This window comes from Psammomys obesus, unplaced genomic scaffold (genome assembly GCF_907164565.1).
Source record: "Psammomys obesus unplaced genomic scaffold, mPsaObe1.curated_primary_1811, whole genome shotgun sequence".
Taxonomy (NCBI): Eukaryota; Metazoa; Chordata; class Mammalia; order Rodentia; family Muridae; genus Psammomys; species Psammomys obesus.
In genome coordinates, this window is record NW_026586383.1 from 8,678,717 (window position 1) to 8,703,332 (window position 24,616).

The 24,616-nt window shown below is 55.8% G+C and overlaps 1 protein-coding gene across 8 annotated transcripts in view; it reads right to left on the reverse strand.

Moving 5' to 3' along the window:
• The window catches only part of Scn5a (sodium voltage-gated channel alpha subunit 5), a 72,602-nt gene that overhangs the window by 42,148 nt on the left and 5,838 nt on the right, over nucleotides 1–24,616 (reverse strand). For 6 of the 8 annotated variants that reach the window (XM_055601617.1, XM_055601614.1, XM_055601616.1 and 3 more), the window contains exons 3-13: nucleotides 20,819–20,908; nucleotides 19,536–19,664; nucleotides 13,130–13,221; nucleotides 9,804–10,034; nucleotides 8,206–8,269; nucleotides 6,995–7,136; nucleotides 6,430–6,627; nucleotides 5,271–5,450; nucleotides 4,401–4,772; nucleotides 1,816–1,948; nucleotides 792–1,030 (exon numbers count right to left, since the gene is read on the reverse strand). In XM_055601617.1, coding sequence (XP_055457592.1) covers nucleotides 792–1,030; nucleotides 1,816–1,948; nucleotides 4,401–4,772; nucleotides 5,271–5,450; nucleotides 6,430–6,627; nucleotides 6,995–7,136; nucleotides 8,206–8,269; nucleotides 9,804–10,034; nucleotides 13,130–13,221; nucleotides 19,536–19,664; nucleotides 20,819–20,908 — 1,870 coding nt within the window. Of the gene's footprint in view, nucleotides 1–791; nucleotides 1,031–1,815; nucleotides 1,949–4,400; nucleotides 4,773–5,270; nucleotides 5,451–6,429; nucleotides 6,628–6,994; nucleotides 7,137–8,205; nucleotides 8,270–9,803; nucleotides 10,035–12,905; nucleotides 12,998–13,129; nucleotides 13,222–19,535; nucleotides 19,665–20,818; nucleotides 20,909–24,616 lie in introns of all 8 variants that reach the window. The other 2 variants (XM_055601611.1, XM_055601612.1) reach the window with 1 other exon arrangement.

Here is a 24,616-nt window from a genome sequence, read left to right on the forward strand (position 1 = left end):
ATCCATCCATCCATCCATCCACCCACACATCCTCTCATCCATCCATCTATCCACCCATCCTCCCATCCATCCTCTCATCTATCCATCCATCCTCCCATCCATCCATCCATCCATCCATCCATCCATCCTCCCATCCATCCATTTTCTCGTCCATCCATCCACACACACATCCTCTCATCTATCCATCCACACAACTTCCCATTCATCATCCATTCATCCACCCACACATCCTCCCATCCATCCATCCTTCCATCCATTGGTCAATCCATCATCCACCCACCTATTGTCTCTCATTCCTCCTTCACACTTATACACCCACCATCTATCCATCAACTCTATTTTCTTCTAGTCTTTATTTGATCATCCATTCCTTTATCTCTCACTACATCTTCTAATAATCCACTCATCTCTCTAATCTTCCCTTCTTCTTTCTACCCAGCCATTCACCAGGGTTCAACAACCCTGGATGTTCACTTGCACAGTCCTCTGCTACGCAAGAGCAACGCCTTCCTTCATGTGCCTTCCTTAGCTATGTTCTCACTGCTGTCTGAGCTCTCCACATGCTTCGTTTGCCCCCACTCACTTTTGAGCACGTTCACATGCTTGAACCCCAGTCTCCCACTCAAATCTGCGCACCTTTGTGCCTTAAAGCCTGACTCCAGAACTCCCTCTTCCAGGATGTCTCCAGTGAGTGATGGCTTCCAAAGCCCCCTCTGACGTTCAGCCTCCCTCCCCCACAAAAGCCATGCCCCTCAGCAATGCCCAGTTAAGAGCCGATGGCCAGTCCTTACCAGGTTCCCAACCTGCAGCATCTCCTCGAACTCGGCCGTCATGTTGTAGTGCTCCAGCGCCATGAACAGTGTATTGAGCACGATGCACATAGTGATTGTGAGGTCGGCAAAGGGGTCCATGACCACAAACTTCACCTTCTGCTTGAGCGACATCCAGAGTGGGCAGCACTCCCAGATCAGGTAGCGCTGGGCAAAGCGGTTCCAGCACGGCGGACACTTACGGTGGGACTCCTCCAGCTCTGGGGACAGCCAGGGAGTTGACTCAGTTTTGTTGTCTGCATCTGGTGACATTCTAGCAAGGTCTGGCTTGCATGGCGGAGAGAGCAGGGTGCTAAGTGACAGCAGCATAATGAGGAAAGGCCAGGGAAATGGGTGGCCTAGGTCTCAGCTCTTTACTCCAGAAATATGGGAGGAAAGGGCTGCAAAGAGAGACTAAAACAGAAATGAGGGTGTGACAGATTTGGGCTAATGCAGGTTCAAGTAAGACACCATCTCCCACGGATGTGGGGATGCTCAGTGCTGCAAAGGAGGACAAGGAGCAGAATGGCCAAGGTCTGGTGTGAGGGTACACAGGGCCGAGGGGAGAGGTGTTGGCACAGGCTGTAAAACACAAGCATCTGTATCTGGGACAGGATGACATAAGACAGGGCACCCAGTTTGGCTTGGAAGCTGTGTAGAGTTGGCTAGGGTGGGGCCAGCCGACTGGGTATAGGACTACTGCAGTAGTCTGAGTGAATATGGCAATGGCTGAGAACAGACTAGAAGGGAAAGGGCATGCAGGAGGCAGGGTGGTTCTAGGCAGACTGAGGTATGGTTGGGAGAGGGGTAGATGAGGCGGGGAGAACCCGGGACAGTGCAGGATGGCTGTGGGGATTCCTGGGGAAGCAGCAGAACCAAAGAAGAGACCAGAGAACAGGCAAGAACAGTCCCAGCCAGGGGAAGAGAGGTCTGGGTGGGGCACGGGGGTCCAAGAATGGGAGCAGTTAGAAGACAGAACTGGGAAAGTGTGGGAGGGGACACTGACCTTCCAGGGCGCTGGTGAGGACGCTGACAGCACTGAGTGCCCGCTGCCGGGCCCCGGGCTCCTCAAAACCATCTGCACAGGGAGCCTGCGGGGTCAGCGTCTGCGGCCCACCTGGCTCTTCTGAGGGCGTGGTCTGCGTGCAACCAGGAGACATGCATGAGCCTGGGAGGGGCTCAGGCTGGGGAGCACTCAAGAAGACAGACGGAAAGCCTTTCTTTGTGCTTCACACTCTCATTTTGAAGCTACACTTAGATATTTGTTGATTTATTCACCTGGGTCTGTGCCCATATGGAGGTCAGAGGACAACCGGTGTTGGGGTTTGGAGCCAGGGCCAGCACTTGTAATGGAGGTCTCAATGGGATGCTGAGTGCTGGACATGGAGAACCAGCCCTACTCCAGCTAACGACCCCCCCAGCCTCGTTCCTCCCCGTTGCCACCACCTCCTTCCTTCTCTACTCTCAGTGCACAAACCCACACAGGCTCTCCCAGCATCAGAACACGCACCAGTGACCATAATCAAAGCTCTCTGTGATCAGGGCAGGAGGCTGAAGAGATCTAATTTCAGCCCCGATTACCAAGAAATGTTTAAATGGTCCCGAGATTCCTTATCTTGCAAGCTACCTTCATAAATACTTTTACATACATACCAAAAAATGCAGAGAGAGCAAGAGAGCAAGAGCAAGAGAGAGAGAGAGAGAGAGAGAGAGAGAGAGATGGTGTTATCATTCCTAATAACTAAACAAAACGATCAAGCAGTAGGAAGCTTATCGAAATCAGCCGTGGCTACAGCCTAACCCTGACCTCCGATGAAGACAGTGAGAGGCCAACTTGGTACACTCCCATGGGAACACCTCCAAGACAAAAGACTCAGCCATCAAGGCAAGACGAAGGTCTGGGGACCGTTAAAGTGCACTGGGGCTGGGCGGAGTGGAAAGGGCCGGGCAGGTCCCCGTTTATGAACTGCTTTGCAGACTGCCTTCCGACAAGCACTCGCAAGCAGAAAGACACCATCAGCATGGCTACGGCCCGACGGCAGCAGCCTGGCAGGCAGGCTCTCCGGGCCCCTTCAGAACCTTCCAGAACCAGAGTCCCCTCCCCCCTCGTCCATGCTGACTGGAATGCTGTGTACCCAACCCAGGGCTCAGTTTGTAGACCGCTGGGGACCAGCTAGGAGCAGGGCAGTCATTCCTAGGGGCTTCTGCCTGCTAATCCCTTTGACTTTTCAAATGTCTCCATCTTGGTCGCTAATTCCTTTAACCTTAGGAACGAGTCCGCCTTGGCCTGCTAATCCCTTTAAAGTTACAAATGGGCCCTGCAGAAGTGAGAATGGGTGAAGTCAGAATTCCCGGTAATGAAGTGTGTGAACTTGGATTCCTCCCGACATGTGCGGCACAATGAGATGATTTTCTCCCTAATGGGATTAGGAAATTCTATTAGCGCTCCTGGCTGCTGTGCTCTGCCTGCCTGAGGCTGGGGCTCCAGAGCCCGGCCTGGAAGCCAGATACCACATCCTCCAGGTGACGCGTACTGAAGGTCACAGATGACTCTGCAGCCCTTATGGGCTTTGAAGTTCCTCCCCTTCACTTCCTATACAGGAACTGAACACTTGGCAATGCATCCCAGAAGCCTTTGCTCACTCATGTCAACAACACATAGTAACAGTAGCCAGTAATAAGCTCAAGAGGCCAGATCTGGCCTGAGTCTGGACCCAATTCAACCCTCGTGGTCCTACTACCTGCTGACGTACGCGTTAAATCTGATTTCTGCTTTGCAGGAAATCGAGGCTCCAGATGATTAACCCGTAGAAAGTCCCCCAGCTAGTGGCCATGTGGACCATGCCCTCATATTCACACCGCCTTCACTTTCCTGACCAACACCCCAGTGTCCTGTGCTGTTCTCTGTCCTCAGTGGGCTGCTGAGCCGCTCGCTGTAGGTGGAGCTGCAGCTGGGCTGTGACCAGTGTGCCCCCGACAGACCTTCCATAGTTAGCCCCTTGCTGGCAATACCTCTAAGCGGTTTGCTCTTCCCCAGGCTGTTTGCACTTTTGCCATGTGTGACACACTTTGGTGTTGACAGCATGACACTATGACACTTTGACAGTGCTGGTCACGTTCCTGCGTGTCTTTAGACTTGTCCACAGTAACCATGTTCATTCTCCCCCACCACACAGATGAGACGCTTGAGGTGCAGCGGGGTAAAGACACCTGCTGACAGCCACCCAGCTGCTGAGCTGCCATCTGGAATCCAAGCCTAGGTTTTAATGTCGGGAGCTTGGGTGCTAACCACTCTGCACACCAGCCCTCCCAGCTGTAAAAGCAACCTGCCTCTTCTGTGGTCACTGCTCAGATGCCCCCAGCCCGTGTTTTGGGGGTTCCTCTCTCACTCATCGCTACATCACCACGTCCGTCTCTCTCTCTCTCTCTGACTAGTCTGCCTGTTCAGTTGGCATGGAAACTACGAGAGAGATTCTGAGAATGGGGCACACAGTAGATGCTCGACCAACATTCAGTGAGTTCTGAACCTGGTCCTCAGCACCGGTTTGGGCCGGCTCTGAGCTGGTGCTTGTAGGCTGGGGTCTGGCTCACCGTATCTGGGTGGCGGTCCAGCACCATAGGGCGGAGAAGGTTGCTCCCCGGGGAGGTGGCGTCTGCGTGACCTGCCCCCAGCAGGGAAACCACCCCGTTGCAGTCCACAGTGCTATTTCTTTTGCTATTGAGGACGTGACCAGGAGCTGAGTTTCCAGGGCTGAGCTGTCCTTGGCCACTGGGACGGCGCAGGGGCCAGGGGACCAGCAGCGAGGTGCGGTGGCTCTCACTCTCCCCCGCAGTGCTGTTTTCATCATCCGCAAAATCCGCCTCGGAGCCCTGGTCCCGTCTCCGAAACGTGAAGATGCTCCCTCGGCTGGAGCGGGGCCTCATGGATGTCCGGCTGAGCCCGTGGGCAAGGCTGGGTCGATTCTGAGGGCACAGGGAGTGTCTGTGACCCACAGGTCCCACCCATGCTTCAGCCTGCCTCTCATGGCGTCAGCACAGCTTGCTCCTCAGAGCACTGAGGCTTCTGCTGGCAACAGGGGAGCTGGGTGGGCTGAGGTGAGTGCTCAGGAAGAGACGGGGTGGCCTCTGGGTCTCCCGGGATCTCTACTGGCTTCACACATCTCTGGGCCTGACTGAAGCCGCTCTGGGCCTAGGGGTGGGGCCAGGCTAGGCAGCATGAGGTAGGACCAGCACACCACACCACAGGCCCCAACCCCGAGTCCCGGCCCCCATACTTGGGGACTAGCATTATTAACACACAAACCCACCCTGCCTCTCCTCCACTTGAAGAATGACTACGGGAAACTGGAAGTGCTGAAAGGGGTTCCAAGGTGCCTTCATGGAGACCAGGCTTAAGGGTGGGACCACACCAGGGGCCCTCCGTGATGGGTTTTGCAAAGGCCAGAACCACATCGGGATTACCAATGCTCTGGGGCCATCTTCTGATTCAGACTTGGGGACCCTGTCATCCCCTCCATCCTCTGTCCCTGAAGACAGTCGCTTCCTTCTCTTGTTCCTTCTCTCATGGTTGGTTACTGGGGCCAAAGCAGACATCTCCAGGGAGCTACGGGACACAGTATCCACCCCCCTGATGGTGAGAGCCTGGAAAAAAGGATGGAAGAAGGGGTGTTTGGACGTGGCGAGACTTTGGGTAGCCTCAGGCTGAGGCGAGCCATGTGCCTCTCCATGGTTTGGTTTGCTACCTCAGACCTGACTCAGAAGAAGGTGTCATGGAGGCCATTCATCCCAGGCAGATCCACAATACTAGGAGAAAGATAAAGAACCCAGAAGGGAGAACAAGTAGCTAAGTAGGGGTGTGGGACAGGTGAGGGATGGGTGTTGGGGAACAGAGGGAATAGCAGAACAAAAGAACAGGCCCTTCTAGAAGCTTCTCCTGGCCAGGGGGCACTGGAGGGAGCAGCACAGAGGCACAAAGCACGCAGATGCCTCCAGACTGTGTGTGCCAGAGATGAGCCTCAGGTGGCATTCCTCAGGGCCACCCACCGTGGTCTCTGAGACCTTTCTCACTAGGACCCAGGACTCACTGGGGCAGTCTAGGCTAGCTGGCCAGAGACCCCCAGGATCTGCCTGTTCCCACCTCCCCAGTGGAAGAGTTACAAGCCTCACAGTGCTTCTTAATGGTAGTTCTGGGGACTGAACTAAGATCCTCAGTTGTGTGGCAAGCACTTGAGTAACTGAGCCATTTCCCCAGCCTCTTCAGTTTCCGATAGCTCCCACGAGGGAAGCTGAATGTGTGGGGCAGAATGGCCAGCGCTAAAGTCTCTGGCCTTGGGCTTTCTTCACTAGCTCATTAGGAAGAGTCCCTCGACCAGAGTAAACTATTTCCATGGACACGTGCTGTGCCCACAGAGGCCACGTTTACTGAGACGCTATGACCTGCACCCCACCCAGTTTGCATTACCTTTACCTAAAGCTCACGGTGGCCCCATGGAACAATTTTACCCAATGCATACCACACCAACGGGCCCGCCGTGCTCAGCGGGCACTGCCTTCCACTCAGAAGGCAACATCTCCCAGCCTTACCCAGCATGCACCACACCTCCAGGCACTGCTCACTCACCTCCTGTTCTTTCTTGAGCATCTCCATGGCCTCCTGGAAGCGCTTCTCCTTCTCTTCTGTCTCAGCGATGGTGGCTTGGTTCTGCTCCTCATAGGCCATGGCCACCACAGCCAGGATCAAGTTCACCAGGTAGAAGGAGCCCAGAAAGATGACAAGCATGAAGAAGATCATGTAGACCTTCCCCGCCGACCTCAGGGTCTGGAGGAGCAAGGGGCCAAAGGTCACCCTCACTGAGGCTCCGAGTCATGGCATTTCTAAGTCACCAGTGGCTCGGTGTCCTAAAGCCTGGAGGTGGAGAGAAGCATGTCCCGCCTGTAGAAGGTCACGTGCTAACCCACAGGACGGCGTCCCACTCAGGAGGAGACATCTCACCTAGCAGGAGACTGTTAAATCTACAGATGATACAGGGCGGAGGAATACTGCGTCTACAGAGCAGAGTGTCCGCTGTAAGGGACTGGGCCTCAGTCACTAGCCTGCTCCCCAACCCTCACCAGTGGAAATCTACTGGGGACATTCCTGGCCAGCCACGCCTAACACCCCTCTGCTGGCCTAGGCACCCATGCACCTGTTGGTACAGGCGCTCCCAGCAGTCCTGCGTCATCAGGCGGAAGAGTGCGAGGAAGGCCCAGGCGAAGGAGTCGAAGCTGGTGTAGCCGTGGTCTGGGTTCTCGCCTGCCTTCAGGCACCGGTAGCCCTCAGGACATGTCCTGTAGCCAGACACATACACGCTGTCCCACGCTGGGAGGGACCCTGGCTCATCTCCCTGGGCAGCCCAGCCTAGGCCCAACTGCTCGGAGGCTGTGTCACCAACACAGTGCCGGGCTTCTGGGTCCTGCCCCCATGAGCTTGTTCTTGCCATGTTCGTGATGGGCCAGGTCGCCATCTTCCTCTCTCCTACGCCCACATCCGGTCCCCCTTTGCCCACATGACCCACCCTTCCTGGAAGCTGCTGCTGTTCACGCTGCCTCCTCCCAGGGAGGAGGAACACATTCCGTGGGGAGCTGAACACACGGGGAGCCCCAGAGGGAGCAGAGGACCAGCGAGGCTTGGCTGAGTGGACATAGAGGCGGGGGTGTCGGGTGAAGGGCTGGACTAGGTTACATCTGGAAAAGTGCCCATTTAACACATACACACACTCACACATACACTCATACACACACAGTTCAGCCTCTCTCCTTGACAGGGTGTGTTTGTGTGTATGTATGTGTGTGTGTACGGGGAGGGGTAGAGAGGAAGAGAGGAGAGAGAAATCTGGTTGGAGAAGCTTGGCAAGTGCCAGGATATTCCTAAGGGTGCCTCAGACCCAAGACATTCCAGACATCTCTCCCACGATGGAAGTGAGCCCCAGAAAGAACTTCACACCAGGACCAGTTCCCCACACGGCGAGCTTCTGACCCCTCACCCTGTCCTGGACGACCATGACCACCTGGGGCTTGTCAGGCTGCAGGCTCAGGTTGGCCTTGAACAAAGCACAGCTGCTAGACTGAGGCCACACTCCCACCTTGAGGGCAGAGCGGAGGTGGCATCAAGGTCTAGTGAGGATCACAGGGGACCCAAGTGACCCCCGTGTCCCAGCCCATCTTTAGGGCTCTCCTATTTCTCCCCTCAGAGCTGTGCCTGGTCTGTTTCTTGTGTGGCAGGGGAGGGTACAGAAGCCTCCAGGGCTCTGGCCAGGAAAGAAAGCTAGGGAAGGTGTCACCATCTTGAGACTCGGGTGTCAACAGACACGGCAGCTGGTGAGGCACCCAAAGCCTCGGCGAGGGCTGTCCCACGTACCCGGCATCAGAGCTGTTCCCACACAGCAACACGTCAGTGGTGCCATTCTTGAGCAGGTAATTGTCTGCAAGAAAAAACGAGGACCTGAGCCGCACGGGTGACCTGGCCTCCGGGTGCCCATCTCACACTGGGTTTTGGAAAAGGCATCCTTGCCTCTGCCCTGACCCTTACCATACGCCTGGCAAACTCGGTGGCCCTGGCTGCTGCTCTGAACTCCTCCTGCTCTTTCTCTGACCGTATCCTCCCCACCTCCAGCATCTCACATGTTCCTGAAGACACCTGGAGCCCTGGGCAGGGCTCAATGTCCCTAAAGGCAGCTTCTGCACCCAGCTCCAAACCACGCAGGGGGCCAACCAGGGCCAAGAGAGGCCCTGAGCCAGGAGGCCAGGGCCTGGGCAGAGCTCCAACTTGGCTGCCGTGCCATTGTGTGGCCCACTGCCACGACACAAACTGGAGGAAGAGATGCCTGCCGATCACCATGGCAACACTGTGGTCTGTTTCTGATGGGACTGGGTCGAGAGCAGGTGAGACACAGGCCACCTGCCCTGCAGTCACCATGACCCACCTTCATCTTGGGAAACATTTCTCTAAGTGTGGTCCTGATGGGTGACACTAGTGTCTGGGAATGGGTTGAGCTATAGCTTCCCAGGTGCTACACTGGGTTTGGAAGGCCAGGGCCTGCAGTCTGCATTTTCTGGAACCTTCCAAGTGATTCTGGTACCAAAGTTTGGAGCCATTCATTTCTGTAAATGCCACAACAGAACCATACCCACATCTACTCTCTGATCTTTTGTCTGCTTCTCTTCTGTGGGTGTTAGTGTGTGTGTGTGTGTGTGTGTGTGTGTGTGTGTGTGTGTGTGTGAGAGGTCCTGACTTCAGAAGAGCCCTCTGCACGCTTGCAGCTGGCATCTGGCTTTGCCCCCAGGGTCTTCCTTTGATCTAGATGGATGACATTTGCTGGGAGAGGTGGTGAGCAGCAGCCTGGAGAGGTGATAAAATGAAGGGTGCACACACCACACAAGTCAGGTTCTTGCAGCCTTCTGGATGGTTCTGGGGTGTGTACACATCGGAGCAGCAGCCAGGACACTCAGCAAGGATGATGAGTTCAAAGTTCTCACTCCAAGATGGAGCCAATCAAGTCTCACTATGGTTCAGGGAAGCTGGTCTCCTCGACATTCCCAGCTCTCTGGACTCAGCCTATCTCAAAACTATAAGCTGTGTGTGTGTGTGTGTGTGTGTGTGTGTGTGTGTGTGTGTGTGTACTTATGGAAGGTCAGAGGTCAACGTCAATTGTCTTCCTCAATTATTTTCTATCCACCTTATTGTTTGGGACATGGTTTTCCCTTGGCAAGTTGTCGACATTGACTCTTCCGCACCTCACCAGTGCTGGGATTACAGGTGTGTGTTATCATACGTGGTTTTTAATGTGGGCATTGGGAGCGGAGCTCAGGTCTTCATGCTATAGCAAGCAGTTTCCTGACTGAACCTTCTCCCTGGCCCTGCATCCTAGCCTTCAAACACCATCTCTCTAGGAGGGCACACCGCAAGCCTGCTTTGCTGTCCCTCCAGCACTCTCCGCAGGCACAGTGAGGCCATACCTGGGTTATTGAGGTAGACGTCCAAAGAGTCCCAGACCAGGCCGTCGGCTTCCACAGAACCGTTGGTGCCATTGAGCTCGGTGAAGTTCCGAACACACTTATTCCTCAGGTTGCCCATGAAGAGCTGCAGGCCGATGAGGGCAAAGACACTGAGGCAGAAGACGGTAAGGACCATCACATCGGCCAGCTTCTTCACAGACTGGATGAGGGCTCCCACGATTGTCTTCAGGCCTGGGAGAGGGAGGCCGGGCGTGGGGTCACCCACAGGCGCTCTGGGTGGAGGCTGGGCCTGTCAGAGGGCGCTGGCCCCCAAACCCTGCACTGGATAGGGCTGGGGACAGGGACACCAGCCACACGGCAGGGGCATAGTGAAGGAGGCTTTCTGGACCTTTAGGACCAACAGTCCTGTTTCAGCTGAGTCTCCTGACTATCAAGGGCAAAGGGCCCAGCCCGGCTTTGTATTTTCAGAGAGGCTCAGAAATCTTTGCTCCCCACCAGCCCCATATATGAATATATGAAATAGAGAGGCTGGAAGTGTCTTCAGGTCTCATGATGGCTGGTCCCAAGACGTACCAGTCTGGCCTCTTTAATAGAGCCTGCAGCAAAGGAAGCTGAGGTCCAGACTCATTTTAAGTCAATGCAGGGGCCTCAGTTTGACCTGGAAATGGGTAGAGTCACATCTGCTCCTGGTGGGATGTCTTCCTGCTCTACTCTGGGACCAGCTGTCTTGGAGACATGGGGGGGGGGTCAATTATTTGAAGGAGACTAGGGAAGCCAAGGACTGGGCTTGGGCTGTGGCTGATTAGTGTAAAGTGCAGCTGTGGGGCCGGGGGAAGGTTTGGCAGGGTTGGGTGCTGTCCTAAGGGCCTGCTCTGGGTGTGGGGAAGGCAGGGACTAGGTTGAGCTATACCCCTCTTCCTCATTTGCCCTGACCCTTGGGGCCCTCTCCATCCCTCCCATGTCCCCAAAGCGGAGTGGCTTGTGATCTGTTAGTTGCATCGTCCAACTCCTTGCAGAAGCCAGGCCATACAGCGGGGTGACAGAGAAGCACGTGTACACACAGCCCATCCGGCCCTCAGCTACTATCCTAGGGCAAGTGCGAGCAGAGCGTCAGGAGCAAGGGGCTCGCTGCCAGCAGCAGGGCCCTGGCCCACCCCAAAGCGGCCAGACCTCAGGTTAAGCTCCATCCGCTGTCCAGCCCGTTAGTGTTAGGAGCACCTGTGACTGTTGTGTCCACGCCTGGAGACAGGAGAGCAGCAATGGGCAGACAAGGAGGGGAGGGGTCAGACTCCCCAGAGCGACACCATCACTGCTGCCTGCCCAGGGCTCTGGCACTTGGGACACTATGGAAATCATCCTGGCACATGTTGGCAACTGCCCAGTGGGTGGGGGAGGGGCGGGGGATCCACGTGTTCTGTACAGGTGAGAACTCTGAGCACCTACAGGGAGACATGTGTGTGCGTCTGGTCCTCTAGCTTGAAGACATGCATCCCAGAGGTACATGACGGGGGCGACGGCTGCAGCTGAGATGTCCGCCTTGGACGTACCCCAACAGTCAGGCTAAAGGATCTTTGGCCCAAAATATTCTATTCGGGACTGATAAAGCAATCCTGCTCTGGCCTGTGGGGACAGCCTCAAAGGCCACTCACACCTCAAAATCTTCCCTCATAACAAAGGCAGAGTTTACTTATGTCAAGAATGGTTTAAAACAAGCTCCAGGTGTTTGGAGGCACCCCAGGACCCCTGCAGGCAGCACCCATCAGGCAGCGATCACCACTTCCTTCCACCACCCTGGGGGCTGCCTTCTGCCGCCTCCTTAGCTGCCAGGTGGCCTCAGAGGACTTGTTACTGCCTCTTTGATTTGTCTTTCTGTAGTACTAGGGGATTGAACTCAGGGGTCTAGGACACCCTAAGCAAGCCTTCTATACATCCCCAGTTCTTTTGTGTATCCCGAAAGTGAGACAAGGTCCCTGTCAGACCCGAGCTCATCCTGTCTCCCGGCTCAGCCTCCCAGGGGGCTGAGTGCAGACCTACACCCGGCTGGCGGCCCTAGGGAGTTACTGAGGGCCGCCTCAGTCACGGCAGGGATTTGGGAAGATGTGGTGCACACACCTAGTGGGTTCTGAGGTCAGGAGAGACGTTTTAGGTCAGCCTAAATACAAAGTGGTCAGGAGTCACGATTATAAAAGTATTAACAAGTGGCTGGGGGTCTCTGGCTCCTGGTGCCTCGAGGGACGTCACCAGCACTGTCCTCTAGGAGTGGAGGCCATCACTGGCCCAGGGAGGGAGCTCTTCAGCTCTGAGGCACCTACATACGTGGAGGCCATCTGTTGCCTTCCTCTAGTGCTCTGCTCCTTAGGTTTTGAGACAGGGTCTCTCTTGGAGCCTGAAGTTCAGCATTTCTAGCTAGACTGGCTGGCTAGTGCATCGCTGTCTGCCTCTGCGGCCTGAAAGCACAGGCACAGGCCAATGTGAGCAGCTACTGGGGACAAGTGAAATGGTTCCTGCTGAGGCTGTCTGAGCTCAGGTTTCCCGGGTACAGTTGCCAACATCTGTCAAGGAGGATTTCTTCCCGAGGCTACCATGCACGATTTGCTAAACCTCTACTGCGCCATGCAGCGAGGGCTGGTAGACGCCAAGATCTGATGGTGCCTGTCAACAGAGTACGCTTTGTGTCACTAGACGAGGCCAAGGCTTGCACGGGTCACCATTTGGGACACGAGGCTCACTGCTAGGGTATGCCGGGCTCCCACAAACACACTCCTTTTTGGTTTCCTGATCAGAGCACATCACTTCCAGTAACACGATTCCCAGCTTTTCCCCCAGGTTGGAGAAACAATTGAGCATTTTGGGAAGGATGGGGGAATCAGTTCTGCCTTGCCATGGGTTGTTCTGAGCCCCTGGTGTCTGAGAGTGGGCTTGGCTGGGGTGAACAGCCAGAGCCCATTCTGAGGTTCCAAGGGAAAAGATTCTTCCTCTGCCCCAGCTCTGGGAAAGGTATTCTGGCGACAGGCACATCTGAAGGGCCTTCTGGGAGGCAACCTTGGCAAGGCCCAGGAGCATGGGCCCTCCAGCCTTGGCGTTCAACCTGATTTTTTTCACCTGAAATGACTGATATAGTTTTCAGGGCCCGGAGGACTCGGAAGGTGCGTAAGGCTGAGACATTGCCCAGGTCCACAAATTCAGTTGTGTATCTGCAACAAGGGAGATTCACACACAACACAGCGACAGCACACCAACAGGAGACACAGGGTCAGAGGAGGGGAGGGCGGGAAACAAAGAGAGAGTCACTCGTGGCTGAGGTTGGTGGGCACACCTGGTCTTACCTGGAATAACTGAAATAGTTTTCAGAGCTCTCAGGACTCTGAAAGTTCGAAGAGCCGACAAATTGCCTAGCTTTATATTTTCTGATACATACCTGTGGGACCAAACCACAGTTACCTCGAGTTACAAAGCGGAGAGCAGCGTGCCCGCCCCTCCCTCTCCCCTTCTCCTGCAGTGTGCCTGCCCCCCTCTCCTCCCCTTCTCCTGGTCCCATTGTAGGGTAAAGGTGGCAGACTTGGGCCCTCCTTTGGCCTTTCCTCCTTTCACATGACCTCAGCCCAGGACTCTTAAGGATGCACGCAGCAGGCTCTCGGATGGCTTCCTCCATGATGGTCCCAAGATCAGTGGGCGCCAGGAGGCAAGCACTCTAGGGACCCAACAGAAACCTCCATGACTAGGTCTGAGGCTGGGGACACATTAGCGTGTTGAAGGAAATGGCTCCAGGAGGCAATGCTGGGGGTATGTGGGCTTCTTCTTTGCACTTTCCAGCATCTGTCTTCACTGTGCTCTTGGCTGACTGAAGCCTCGGTTGAGGCCACAAGATCTCTGGGCACTGCCCACTTGCTCATCCTCATCACAGCCCCCTCCGTGCAGGGAGGAATCACAGATTGTGATTCACAAGAGACAGCTTGAGAATTCACGGGGAAAATCAGTCCTCAGGTGGAGCGAGGGGAGGGAGGTGGTGGGCTGTGTCCTGTATTGGGCTGAGGAACACTTGGCAGGGCTGAGCAGCTATGAGACCCCTGTCTTGAACTTGGGCGGCACTCCATCTCTGACCTCTGTGGGCATGGAGGCACCTGCCAGGAGAAGTGGCATGGATCTGCCCCAGCAGAACAGGAGAAGGTCATGCGTGCCCTGGGCAGGCCACACGACCACAGGTATTGGAGAGGTGAATGCAAAGTACGTGACCAAGACTATGGGGACAGTGGCCAGTGGCCTGTGATATTTAACCAAAGGCCTTACATTCACGACATCTGACATTTAGCTGAAGGTGTGCGATGTTTAACGAAGGAGGTCAAACTCAGGGTGTCTGATGTTTAACAAGTGTGTCTGGCCCAGGTGTCTGACCGGTGTCAGGCAGGGTTGTCAGCCCTGCGCTGCTCGGTGAGGGTCGGAGTCATTCACTCCACTCAACAGTCTGGACCTGCTGAGAACTTCAAAGTTCTCTCAGTTCACACTGCTCAGGGCTTCTGAACTCCTCCACGGGCTGCTGGTGTCTACAGGTAAGGTGGTCAAGGGACTCCCTATCTTCGGACCAGCATGGCCAGTTTGGCCTGGCTCTGTTGGCTCTTGAGATCAATCCATTTTCACAGGTTCCTGGGCATGTGTCTGCTCCCTTCTCAGGCACCCATCACTCCCAATGCTTTCCTTCTTCTGGCTACTCAGGGCCCTTTCTGTGGCATGGTTTCCATTCCACTCTCTAGGCTTGTTTCAATTTAGAAATTCCAACGCAGCTTTCTGCCATCCACTGGGGAGCAGAAGTCACCTCCCTGGTTCTGGCCCACAGAACAAGCTCTTCCAGCTGTAGAGTTCCTCCCTTCTCCTGGATGGCTCGGATCCCCCAGACCTCTGTCCCCATTTCTTTTTCCCAGTCTCTTGTCTAGATGGGCTGCTGAGCCTAAAATATTGCCGACATTGCCATTCCATGGGTGACATGACTGAAAGCCATGGCTGAAAACCTGAAAGCCTGGTTTGGCTGCTGGGGTCTCGGGAAAGGGCCTGCCTATGTTGCCTTCAAAGATCCAAGAAGACAGCCTGAGTGCAACGGAGCCAGGACCCCAGGTGATAAGGACAGGCTAGTGACAGCACAGGGGAAGCACAGCTATGCCCCTCAGTAGGCTTGCTGCCGCCATGTGGCTGGAAATCAAACATCGGGGCTGGTGGGATTTGGTTGGAAGTCCAGCCTGGGGTTGAAGGTCCAGCCTGGGGTTGGAGGAAGTCTCGGAGGAGCCAGAACTGAGTGAGGGCAGGTGTGTCTAGGACCATGATGTCACAAGGTAGTTACTAGCTGTCCCACTCCACGTAGACACTACTTGGCTACCTCCCCCCAGGGAACCCCAGGTTTCACCAGGGGGTACCAGATTTCACTAAGACCTCTCTTGGAGCACCTCCCTGAATGTGGCGGAGCAGAGACACTTTCATGGCAGAGAGTTGGCTTCAGAAGCGACGTGGATAGATGGGGGAAGAAGTGGGCAAAACTCACCCCCCCCCCCAAGCCTATTTCTCTCTCAGCTGGCCAAGTGGCTGGCCGCTGGTAGGCAACTGAGTAAGATCACGGGTCTACCACAGAAAGCAGAGGGTGGCGAGAATTCTACACTGTCTTAGCAGCCCAGCACCACAGGCAGCTTTCTGGGGGCTGAGAGACTCTGAGGAATGGCACATGTCGGCCTTTTCCCACCCCACCCTGGCCCTGAGACAGTGGAGCCCACGCTGTTAGCTCCTGTGGCGACTGGGCCCCTCCTCTGTGCCCTCCCTCCTTTCCCTCCAGGTTTGGTTTCCATAACAACCCCAGACAGTGGGAGGCTGTGTTAACTGGCAGGTAATGCCCAGCTTTTGGGAGGGGGGCAAGGAAATCTGGGTGTTGGGCTGTGATCTGAGCCTGGCAAGGTTCCCAGCACCCCCTGCGCCAGCTTCTAAACTGGGTGGGGTGTAAAAGGAAAATCCAGCCAGAAGTGTGAGCTGGGGAGGGGCCTCTCCCATCCATCCCTGGCTAGGATCCGGGACACTGGTTTTCAGTCCCAGCTTAGCTGCTGACTCGATCATTATGGGTGGGTACGTTCTCTCTGAACCTCAGTTTCCACAGAGATAAAAGGAGGGTTGGATGGTGAGTTTCACTTGATTCAACTTTGTGCCACCCAAGACTCCTTTGGTCATTCTGGGATCCATTTCCTTATAAGAAAATGCATCTCAGAGGTGGGATTGGCTTTCACAAGGTGGAGTGGATGTCAATCGAAGCTCTAGGGCAGGTTTGGCTAGTGACAGAAAGCTGGCATCCCAGCAGTCCATGCAGCCCTAGATGCTCAGAAACGTCGTGCTTCTCCAAGAGTCGCTCCTCTGTCATGCCTGTTCTTGGCTCAGGTGTGGCTGGGCTCATTAGGAAAGCACGTCCATTTTCTTTATGGTTCTGAGTAGGAGTGGTTGGTCTTGGAATCCCATGGAGGAAAGGGGCAGGGGACCTCTCACAAGACAGGACCCTGTAGGACCACGAGGCCTAGAGAACATCCTTTAGACACCAGGGCTGAGCTCGGGGAGAGCTGGTCCTGGGTGATGGCTTTCCTGAGTGCACGGGCATCTCCATGGTAACTTTCTGTAGGTCCAGGATACAGAAATTGGGAGAAGCCCAGGCAGATGCTGGCCGCTCTCTTGCCCGAAGCTCTTTATGCTTAGCGGATCACTGCTCCCCCTGCATTCTACGAAGATCCCAGTGCCAGAGCCTGGCCTGCCACAGCACCCTAGCCCACGGCCAGTGCAGCCTCCAGTCTGACAAGTTCTTCCGCTCCAGCCCCAGGCTTGTCCCCCCACTCCATTCTCACTGATGATCCTGCTTCTTGTTTCCCAGAGAAAATAGAGGCAATCAGAAGAGAAATTCCTCTTCCTCTCTTCATCAGTTCCGACAATCTACCTCCATCTCCAGCCAGAACTAGAGCTGAAGGTCAGGGCTCCACCTCAGCACCTGGAGTCCCCCTCGCTCAGGAAGCGCAAAGGCTTTGTTCCTGCGGTTCCCCCTCCTTGCCTTCAAAATCAGAGGCCCTCTCTTCAGGGCCATTTCCATCAGCCTCTCTTCTTTGAAAGCCCTTCCTTGACCCTCCTTTCCCTCTGGGCACCCTGCCATTTCCTGTCTGGTTGCACAGAATCTCTATGAACTAGATGCCTGCAATTCCTTCTCCCACCTTGTCTCTGCCCGCTCCACTGTGGGCCCTTGTCAGGACCACCAGTGTCTGTCTGCCTTTGCCAGCTTCCTCCTGGAATGTTCTGGACTGCTCTTCCTTGCTGGCTTTGGGCATGCTCTCTGGGGTGTCCTTCCCTTTGCTGGCCGGTCCCCTCCGGTCTCTGTGTGCCGTTGCCTCTCCTTTCTCATTGTATGTATGTGGGTGTTTAGCCTAAATGTATGTGCATGTACCATGTGCGTGCCTGGCACCCACACAGGCGAGAAGATGTCAGATCCCTGGAACTGGAGTTACGGACAGCCGTAAGTCATTATGGGAGTGCTGGGAACTGAACCCAGGTCTTCTGGGAGAACAGCCAGTGCTCTTACCCACTAAGCCATAGCACCAATCCCTTTGTTCTTTAAAGAAGTATTTGTTTCCTGTGGACGTGTGCGCCTGCACGTGTGCATGTGCGGCACGTGTGTGCAGGGCCTGTGGAGGCCAGGAGAGGGCACCAGGCTCCCCCGACCGGGGCTGCAGCTGTCTGCGAGCCAGAACGGGTGCTGGGAACTGAACCCAGGCTTCTGAAGAGCAGGAAATGCTCTGAGCAGCTGAGCCGTCTCTCTAGCCGCACCCCCCTTCTCGGGAGCGTCCTCTACAGCCGTGCTTGGATCTAGGTCTCTTATCCTGCTTCCAGTGTCTTCAATTTCCCAACGGCTTCTAACTGACGCCTCCACCTTGGATCACTTCCCCAAGCTCCAGATCCTGTTGTGTCTCCACACTTCAGGGATCCCAACTGTGCTTCTGGCTCCCTTTCTCCTTCAGCTGGTCCCTCCTCTGGGTCTCTCCTTCCACAAATGGTACTGCCATCCCCCCATCTGTTACAAGCAACACCCATCAGTCACATCTTCAAAACAGCCAGCACTGACCAGCGCTCCTCAGCTCTGCTCACCTGCTGGCCTCAGCCACTGCTCTCTCCCCTGTCTATGAAAGCACACGGTCAGTCACCCCCTGCGTCTACACTTTCCCATCTCTGGTCCCCACAGAAGCTCAATCGTCTCACAGCTCTGCCAGCTCACCTCTCCTAGTGGTTATCGCCCTGCCTGGTCCTTACAGGACCTAAGAGCACAGTGCGGTCTACCCCCAAGCTGCACCTCCTCAACTCCTGCCATCCTTCTCTCTGCTCACACAGCTCTACCCAGGATTGAATCCCTACTTCAGGGATGGCGCACCGTCTCGGACCCTGTCTCCCCATCTGTGAAATGGGGGGCCTGGAGTCAGCTCAAGATACCTACATCTCACTCTCTCACGGCTCAGAAAGCGGGAAATGAACAGGGCCTCCGATCCCACAAAGCTCTTGGGTACCAGGGGCAGGGTAGGACTTGCATGGGAGTGGAGCACAGCAACCAGTGCGTGCTCTTGGCTGAGGTGCAGAGCTCAGCGCACGCTGCGTTCTTGGCTCACAGGAAGGGTCTGGTAGCTCAGTTCCTGACCAGGACTTCAGTACAGCAGACCCACCCTGATTGGCTGCTCAACAGAGCCAGGCACCGGGTTCAAGACATCTGGTGGGGACCCACCCCAACCCCTACTGCTCTGCAATCACCCCCCAGGAAGGGAACTGACGCTGTAGCTGGGGCTGCGGCAGGCCTGGTGTCACAGGGAGTGGTGGACTCCCTGTGTCCTGTTCCAAGCACCATGTTTTTGCTGGGAAAGCGTGACTGAGAGCTACACCTAACCTGCGGCCCAGAGGCTGCACATGGGCCTGGATGATGACAAATGGGGCTTAACGGAAGATGGAAAACTTGCTTAAAACATCAAGGCTGTGGTCTGAAGCGTGTACCTCATAGATGATATGTCATCGGGCAATGGCTGGCTGCCTCTAGCACGGCTCCTTGGCTCATGTGAGGATCCTTCGGTCGGGGTCAGTGGTTTTAAGAACTTGTGCCAAGCAGGAGTTCTCCTGGCACAAGTTCTAGGGGAAGCTGGCTGTGTCCCCAGGCCTCTCCACTGCAGTTTCACTATTAATCACCTCGGATGCCAGGACTCTGGTCACAGTGGGAACTGGGGCTGGACTTCCTGGTGGCCAGCACAGAGGATGCTAAAGCAGAATCCACCCCTCCCCCATCTTCTGAGGTAAGGTCGTGTTAAGGCAGGCTCACCTCAGACTCACTATGCAGCCTCCATTGGCTTCAAACTCTGCCATCTTTCAGCCTTAGCCTCCAAATGCCTGCAGCAGACCCTTGATCTTAGTCCAAACACCAAGACGTAGAATATGTAATATTAGTGGTGTTCCTTTAACGCAGGGCTGTTGTGGTCTCCAGAGGAGCCACGGTGCTCAAGCACTTTGACCCCCTGATGGACCTGCCTCACCTCACTCGAATGAGCTATAAGTCTCTATCTTGCCTTCCCTTAGCCATAGAACAAGACAGGTAGTCCTCCGTAGCATGCGTAGCTTTATGTGAAGCCCAGAAAGTCTGAGACAAGGGGCACGAAAACCCTATCCCCACCCTACATCGCCTGCTGGGATGAGCTGGGTACTTACGCCATGACTATCACGCTGAAGTCTAGCCAGTTCCACGGGTCCCGAAGGAAGGTGAACGCATGCAGGCAGAATCCTCGAGCTAGGATCTTGACCAGAGACTCAAAGGTGTAGATGGCAGTGAAGGTATACCTGGGGAGGAGAGGCCAGCAGGGGCTCTCAGGGGCACTGGGGCCGGCAGACCGAGCCCAGGAGCTCTCCCCCAGCCACCACCACAGGCTGTGCCCCATGCTAAAGCTTTAGTAGGGGCTGCCAGTCTGCGCCAAAAATCTAGCCGACAAGTCCACCTGCCCATTTGCTTTATGGAGAGAGGGTCATGTGTTTGCGGACCTCTCTGCTTTCTCCCTCTCGGAAGGACTCTATGGACCCGGCACTCCACCCCTGCGGGGAGGGTGTTCTCAGGCATACGGAGCTTACCAGAGCCACACCCTGCGTGTGGGTTCTCAGCAACTAGCAATGGCGACCAGGCTCACTCTCAAGTTCCTACATGGCCAGGGTTCTAGCTGCCTACCCCAGGCTGGAGGAAACACAGATTTTCTAGTGTATAGGACTGGTAGGTGCTTTCTGACTATGGCAGCCTGAGAAATCCAAACGCCTGTGTGCCAGGGCTGGCCCACAGGAGGGGCAGTAACACAGTCCTCAGAGCAGCCAGGTCCAGTCATGGTGACAACAGCCGTGGCCCTCTGTACAAGCTACTCTTCTGAGAGAGGCTCCCATAAGCCAGGAGCTGAGTGTGGGGAGGGCCGCCATGTGTGCTTAGACCAGGGAGGAAGTCAACATTTCTTCAGGAAGGGACAAAGCAGTGTTCTAAAGCTGAGAGGGTTTTAGGAGCGGGACTCGGCTGGAGGGGGCCAAGGCAACAGCGCAGTACTGAAGCAGGCGGGAAACTGGCCTTGCCTTCCTGCTGCCATGTAACCCAACTTCGAGTCAGCCCCGTTCTCAGTCTTCCCATCTGCCAAATGGGACAGGGGCTGTGCTGACCCCATTGTCAGGGTCGGGGAGAGGTTAATGAAGAGGATGCATACTAATCTTGAGACAGTGCCTGGCGTGTCCCTCTTTAGGGGGAGGGCAGAGATTCCCCACATTGCCAGTTTGCAGAGCTTCCACAGCGCAGGCCACAAACTTAGAACAAGCCTGCGTGAGAACGGCAAGAGGGCAAAGGCCACTCTCCATAGCGTGGGACTCCAGGTGTGGGCACAGCCTTCGTCTCAGGCGACTGCAAGGCCCATGAATGGGACAGAAGAGGGAGGAACGGGGCAGGAGGACAAGGCCTCGGAGGTACTCACTCAACATATTTGGTCCAAGGCGGAGGGTCATGCTGGGCCATGAACACACAGTTGGTCAGGATGGTACACATGATGAGCACACTGAAGAGCGTGGCACTGGAGTTAAGGAAGGGAGCCACGGGACGGCCCAAGGACGACGCCACCTTAGGGGACCCACGGAAAGCCATGGGAGGGTTCCGTCCACAGGGGGTGGAGAGGCTAAAGAGGGAGCACAAATCCATGGGAGAGGCCACCAAGCCCCCAGAGCTGCTGAGGGGCTGGGCCTGGAGTTGTCTCGCCAGCAAATGCTGCCAGATCAGGAAGACAGCCCCAGTGCTGCAACTTTCAGTGCCAAGCCTCTCTAGGGAGCAGCCCGGCCCCTCGGGGCACTTGCTGCCAGAGCCCACCCTGTTCCATAGCCCTTAGCAGCTCCCAGACAAACTGGCTCTCTGTGAAGAGACACTCCAGACCTTAGTGCTGACTTCTGCTCCTGGCCACATGGGAGGGAGACAGCTCTACAAACTGCGCTTCGGCCAGGAGGACGGGCAGGGTCCCCAAGTTCCCTCTCCCCAGGCTTTAGTTTCAAAGCACATACCTGGAGGTGACCTGCCAGGTTAGAGGGAGGCATTTCCCGTGTGCTTCTGACCTGCCAGGTTGGTGGCATTTGATGATGGTGGTCGGGGCATCTCCTGTGTGCTGCCGGCCACTGCCCCTGCCTCTCTGGCCTGCACTCATTGCTCTTCAAAAGTCCCCTAAGCAGGAAGCTCCCACCCTCAAAGACCACCCTGACTCCTGGGCTGTTGCTACTTCACACCCCCAGAGGCCACACACACCCCCTTTAGCCTGTGGCTCCTCACTGAATAACAATCATCTGTCTTCTTGCCGGAAAGAGTCTCTGCAAACACTAGCACTGTGTCCTGGGTGTCTTTGTGGGGCCTCAGGGATCAATCAGCCAAACCGCCATCCTCCACTCTGCCTGCCTATCTTCACTGCTGCTTCAGGCTGGACAAGCTCTGACTCACCTCCAGTCTTTCCCTGCTTCTGCTAGATGGAGTAGGGATGAGACTGTGGGCCTCATAGGGGCTGGGGTGTCCCCAGGGGCCTAGCTGCACCCACAGATCCTCCCTCTACCCCAGAGAGAGGCTGTGCTGACCACTCTCAGTGGCTACCCTCCGGTGTGGGCCAGCCCAGCCCAGCCCTGACCACACGGCTGCCAAACAGTGACTCCCGGGGGCAGCCCCAGCTCACAGGGCCTCCCTTCACCTCTTCATACAGTTCCATTCTCATAACCCCAGGATGGCCCTTCCTGGTGCCTGCTCTGAGGTGTGTGAGAGTGGACTCTAGCCAGGTGAATATTCTTCCTACCTGCAGACTCCTAGAAAACCTGTTTAATTAGAAAAGCAGCCTGCCACTTATAATTAATTCTCTAGTTTCTCATAAAAAAAGAGGTGATGGGCTGTTTCATCAACGCAGGGCTGGCCTACAGGACTGCTTAGCCAGGGAAGGTGCCAATCCAGGCTCTGGGGTCCTTACCTCCGTGTGGCACACAGCTGTTGTAAGGCCATTGTCCTGATTAGCTTTAATTGCCAACTTAACACAGCCAAGCCACGAGAGGAAAGCCTCAATTGAGGAGCTGCCAAGATCAGATTGACCTATGGGCATGTCTGTGGAGAACTGTGCTGATGGAGGAGGCCCAGCCCACTGCGGGCACCATCCCACGGGCAAGTGCGGGTCCCGGTTATGTAAGCGCGCTAGCTAAGCAGGGCCCGTGTGCAAACCAGCAAGCGGCACCCCCCACGCTCTCTGCCTTACCTTCCCGCCCTGTGTAACGAAGAAACAAACCCTCATCAGTGTTTTATCCCAGCCACAGACGCAGAACAGTCACCATGGCCAGGTCTGTCTTCCTGAGACACTCTTCTCAAGATCCTACCCTTACCCCGACACATCTCCACACCCAGGCTCTCTGGTGCAGCTTCTGTCCCTGGGTAAACCATCTGCAAGCCCTGCCACGCATGGGTTCACGTCTGAGCTCCGGGAAGATCTCAGAACTTTAATTACCCACAGCGGATAGCCTAGGCCTGCCGAGGAGCCGGGCTGTTCATGAACCAGCCCGACTCTCCTAACAAGCCTAAAGGTGACAACTTTGCCTCCATCTGAAGAGATAAAACAAAACAAAACCTAAAGCACAAGATGGTCGAGTTGAAGGTCGCTGCAGCAGGCAGGCTACTGCCGAAAAGGTGCCCACTGCTGAGCCCCTGGGAGGCAGCACTCTGTTCAGACATGGCGAGGCATGGCAGGTGTGACCCACTAAGGTGCCTGAGGTGGCAAGTGTTGTTCTCCTGGACTGTCCAGTTCAGTGTTATGACAGAGACGGGCAGGGGGGTCCGAGGTTGCGGACTGCCCACTGCTGGCTTATGGAAGGAAGCCCAAGTGCTCAGGAATGTGAAACAGCCCTGCAGGAAGAGGAAAAACCCAGAGAAGCGCCTCACCCTGGGGCCTCCAGAGAGGAGCGAGTCCTTGATTTCTACCCAGCGCGACCCCCGAGCTGCGAAACGGAAGATGCGCTCTGAAAGGCCAGCATATCTGCGGCCCTGAACCTCAGAACCACCAGGAGTCACCTCAGGGACAGCGCTGACAGAGCCCACCTGAGCCCCATTGGTGCCCCACCTCAGGAACAGGAGCAGCCTGTGCCGAGGCCTCTCTGCCCACTGCTTCACTCTCCTGCCTCAGTCAGGCATGCCGCCTCGACCCTCACTCGACAACACATGGGCTGTTCCTTACCGCCCAGAAACTCAAACCCAGAGAGCTCCAGGGATCTGCCTGCCTCTGCCTCCCCGGTGTGGGCTGCAGCTGGGCCACTGTGTCCAGTCTATGTACAGGAATCCTGGAGCTTAAGATCAGGTCCCCACACTGGCAAGGCAAGCGCTTTACCGAGCCACCTCAGCAGCCTTCATGTATCATTTAAAGAGCAAACGTCTCCAGGCCATGAGTTAGTGACAGCAGGCTTGTCCCCAGAACACCACACAATGGGATGCTGTGCCTCTAGTGGGGCTGAGCAGGAGGGCTTCCCAGAGAAGGCATGTTGGGCCACTCCTGGCTCTTTCAGCAGTTAGTCAGCCCAGACAGTCCTGGTGGCACAGCACAGACTGAGCTCACAGAGCCCACCCTGGGGGGCCACTCCCAGCCCCCCAGAAGGGGAAGGAGGCTTCTCTATAGAGGGGCTGTTGGACGGGCTGAATGGACACTCTCACGGAGGTAGCCAGACAGGTGGGCACAAACGTGAACATTAAGATGAGGGAAGCTCTGGGACACTGCAGAGCTTTCTAGATCTGCAGATGACCTGGGGTGGGGTGAACCAGGTCCTGTCCTTCTTCCATGTGGCACCACAAAAGCTACGCCTGGCTTCCTTGGCATTGGGGAATGGCTCTGACATCCCCAATGTTTTGTGTTTTGTGTGTGACGAGAGCCATCTCTCCCTACCTGGACCAAGCCCCTAGGCTTCAGGCCTCCCTCCTAAGCACTCCAAGACCTCAAGGAGCCCAGCATGGGCCAATACCAGACTTAGGAGTCACCTGAACTCCCGGCCTGGACACATCTGCTTGTGCTGCTTCCTAGCTCCAGGCCAGCATCAAGCTGGTCCTCTGTGTGGGCAGAGGCGAAGGCCAGCTCTACAGCTCTGTGCACAGCAGAACATCTTCAGTTCTGTCATTGTCCCAAACACCCACTTAGCCTCAGAGTTAACACGCCAGCAAAGACCATCTGTGCAACAGCTGAGACCACCTGTGCAGCAGCTGAGACCGCCTGTGCAACAATGCAGAG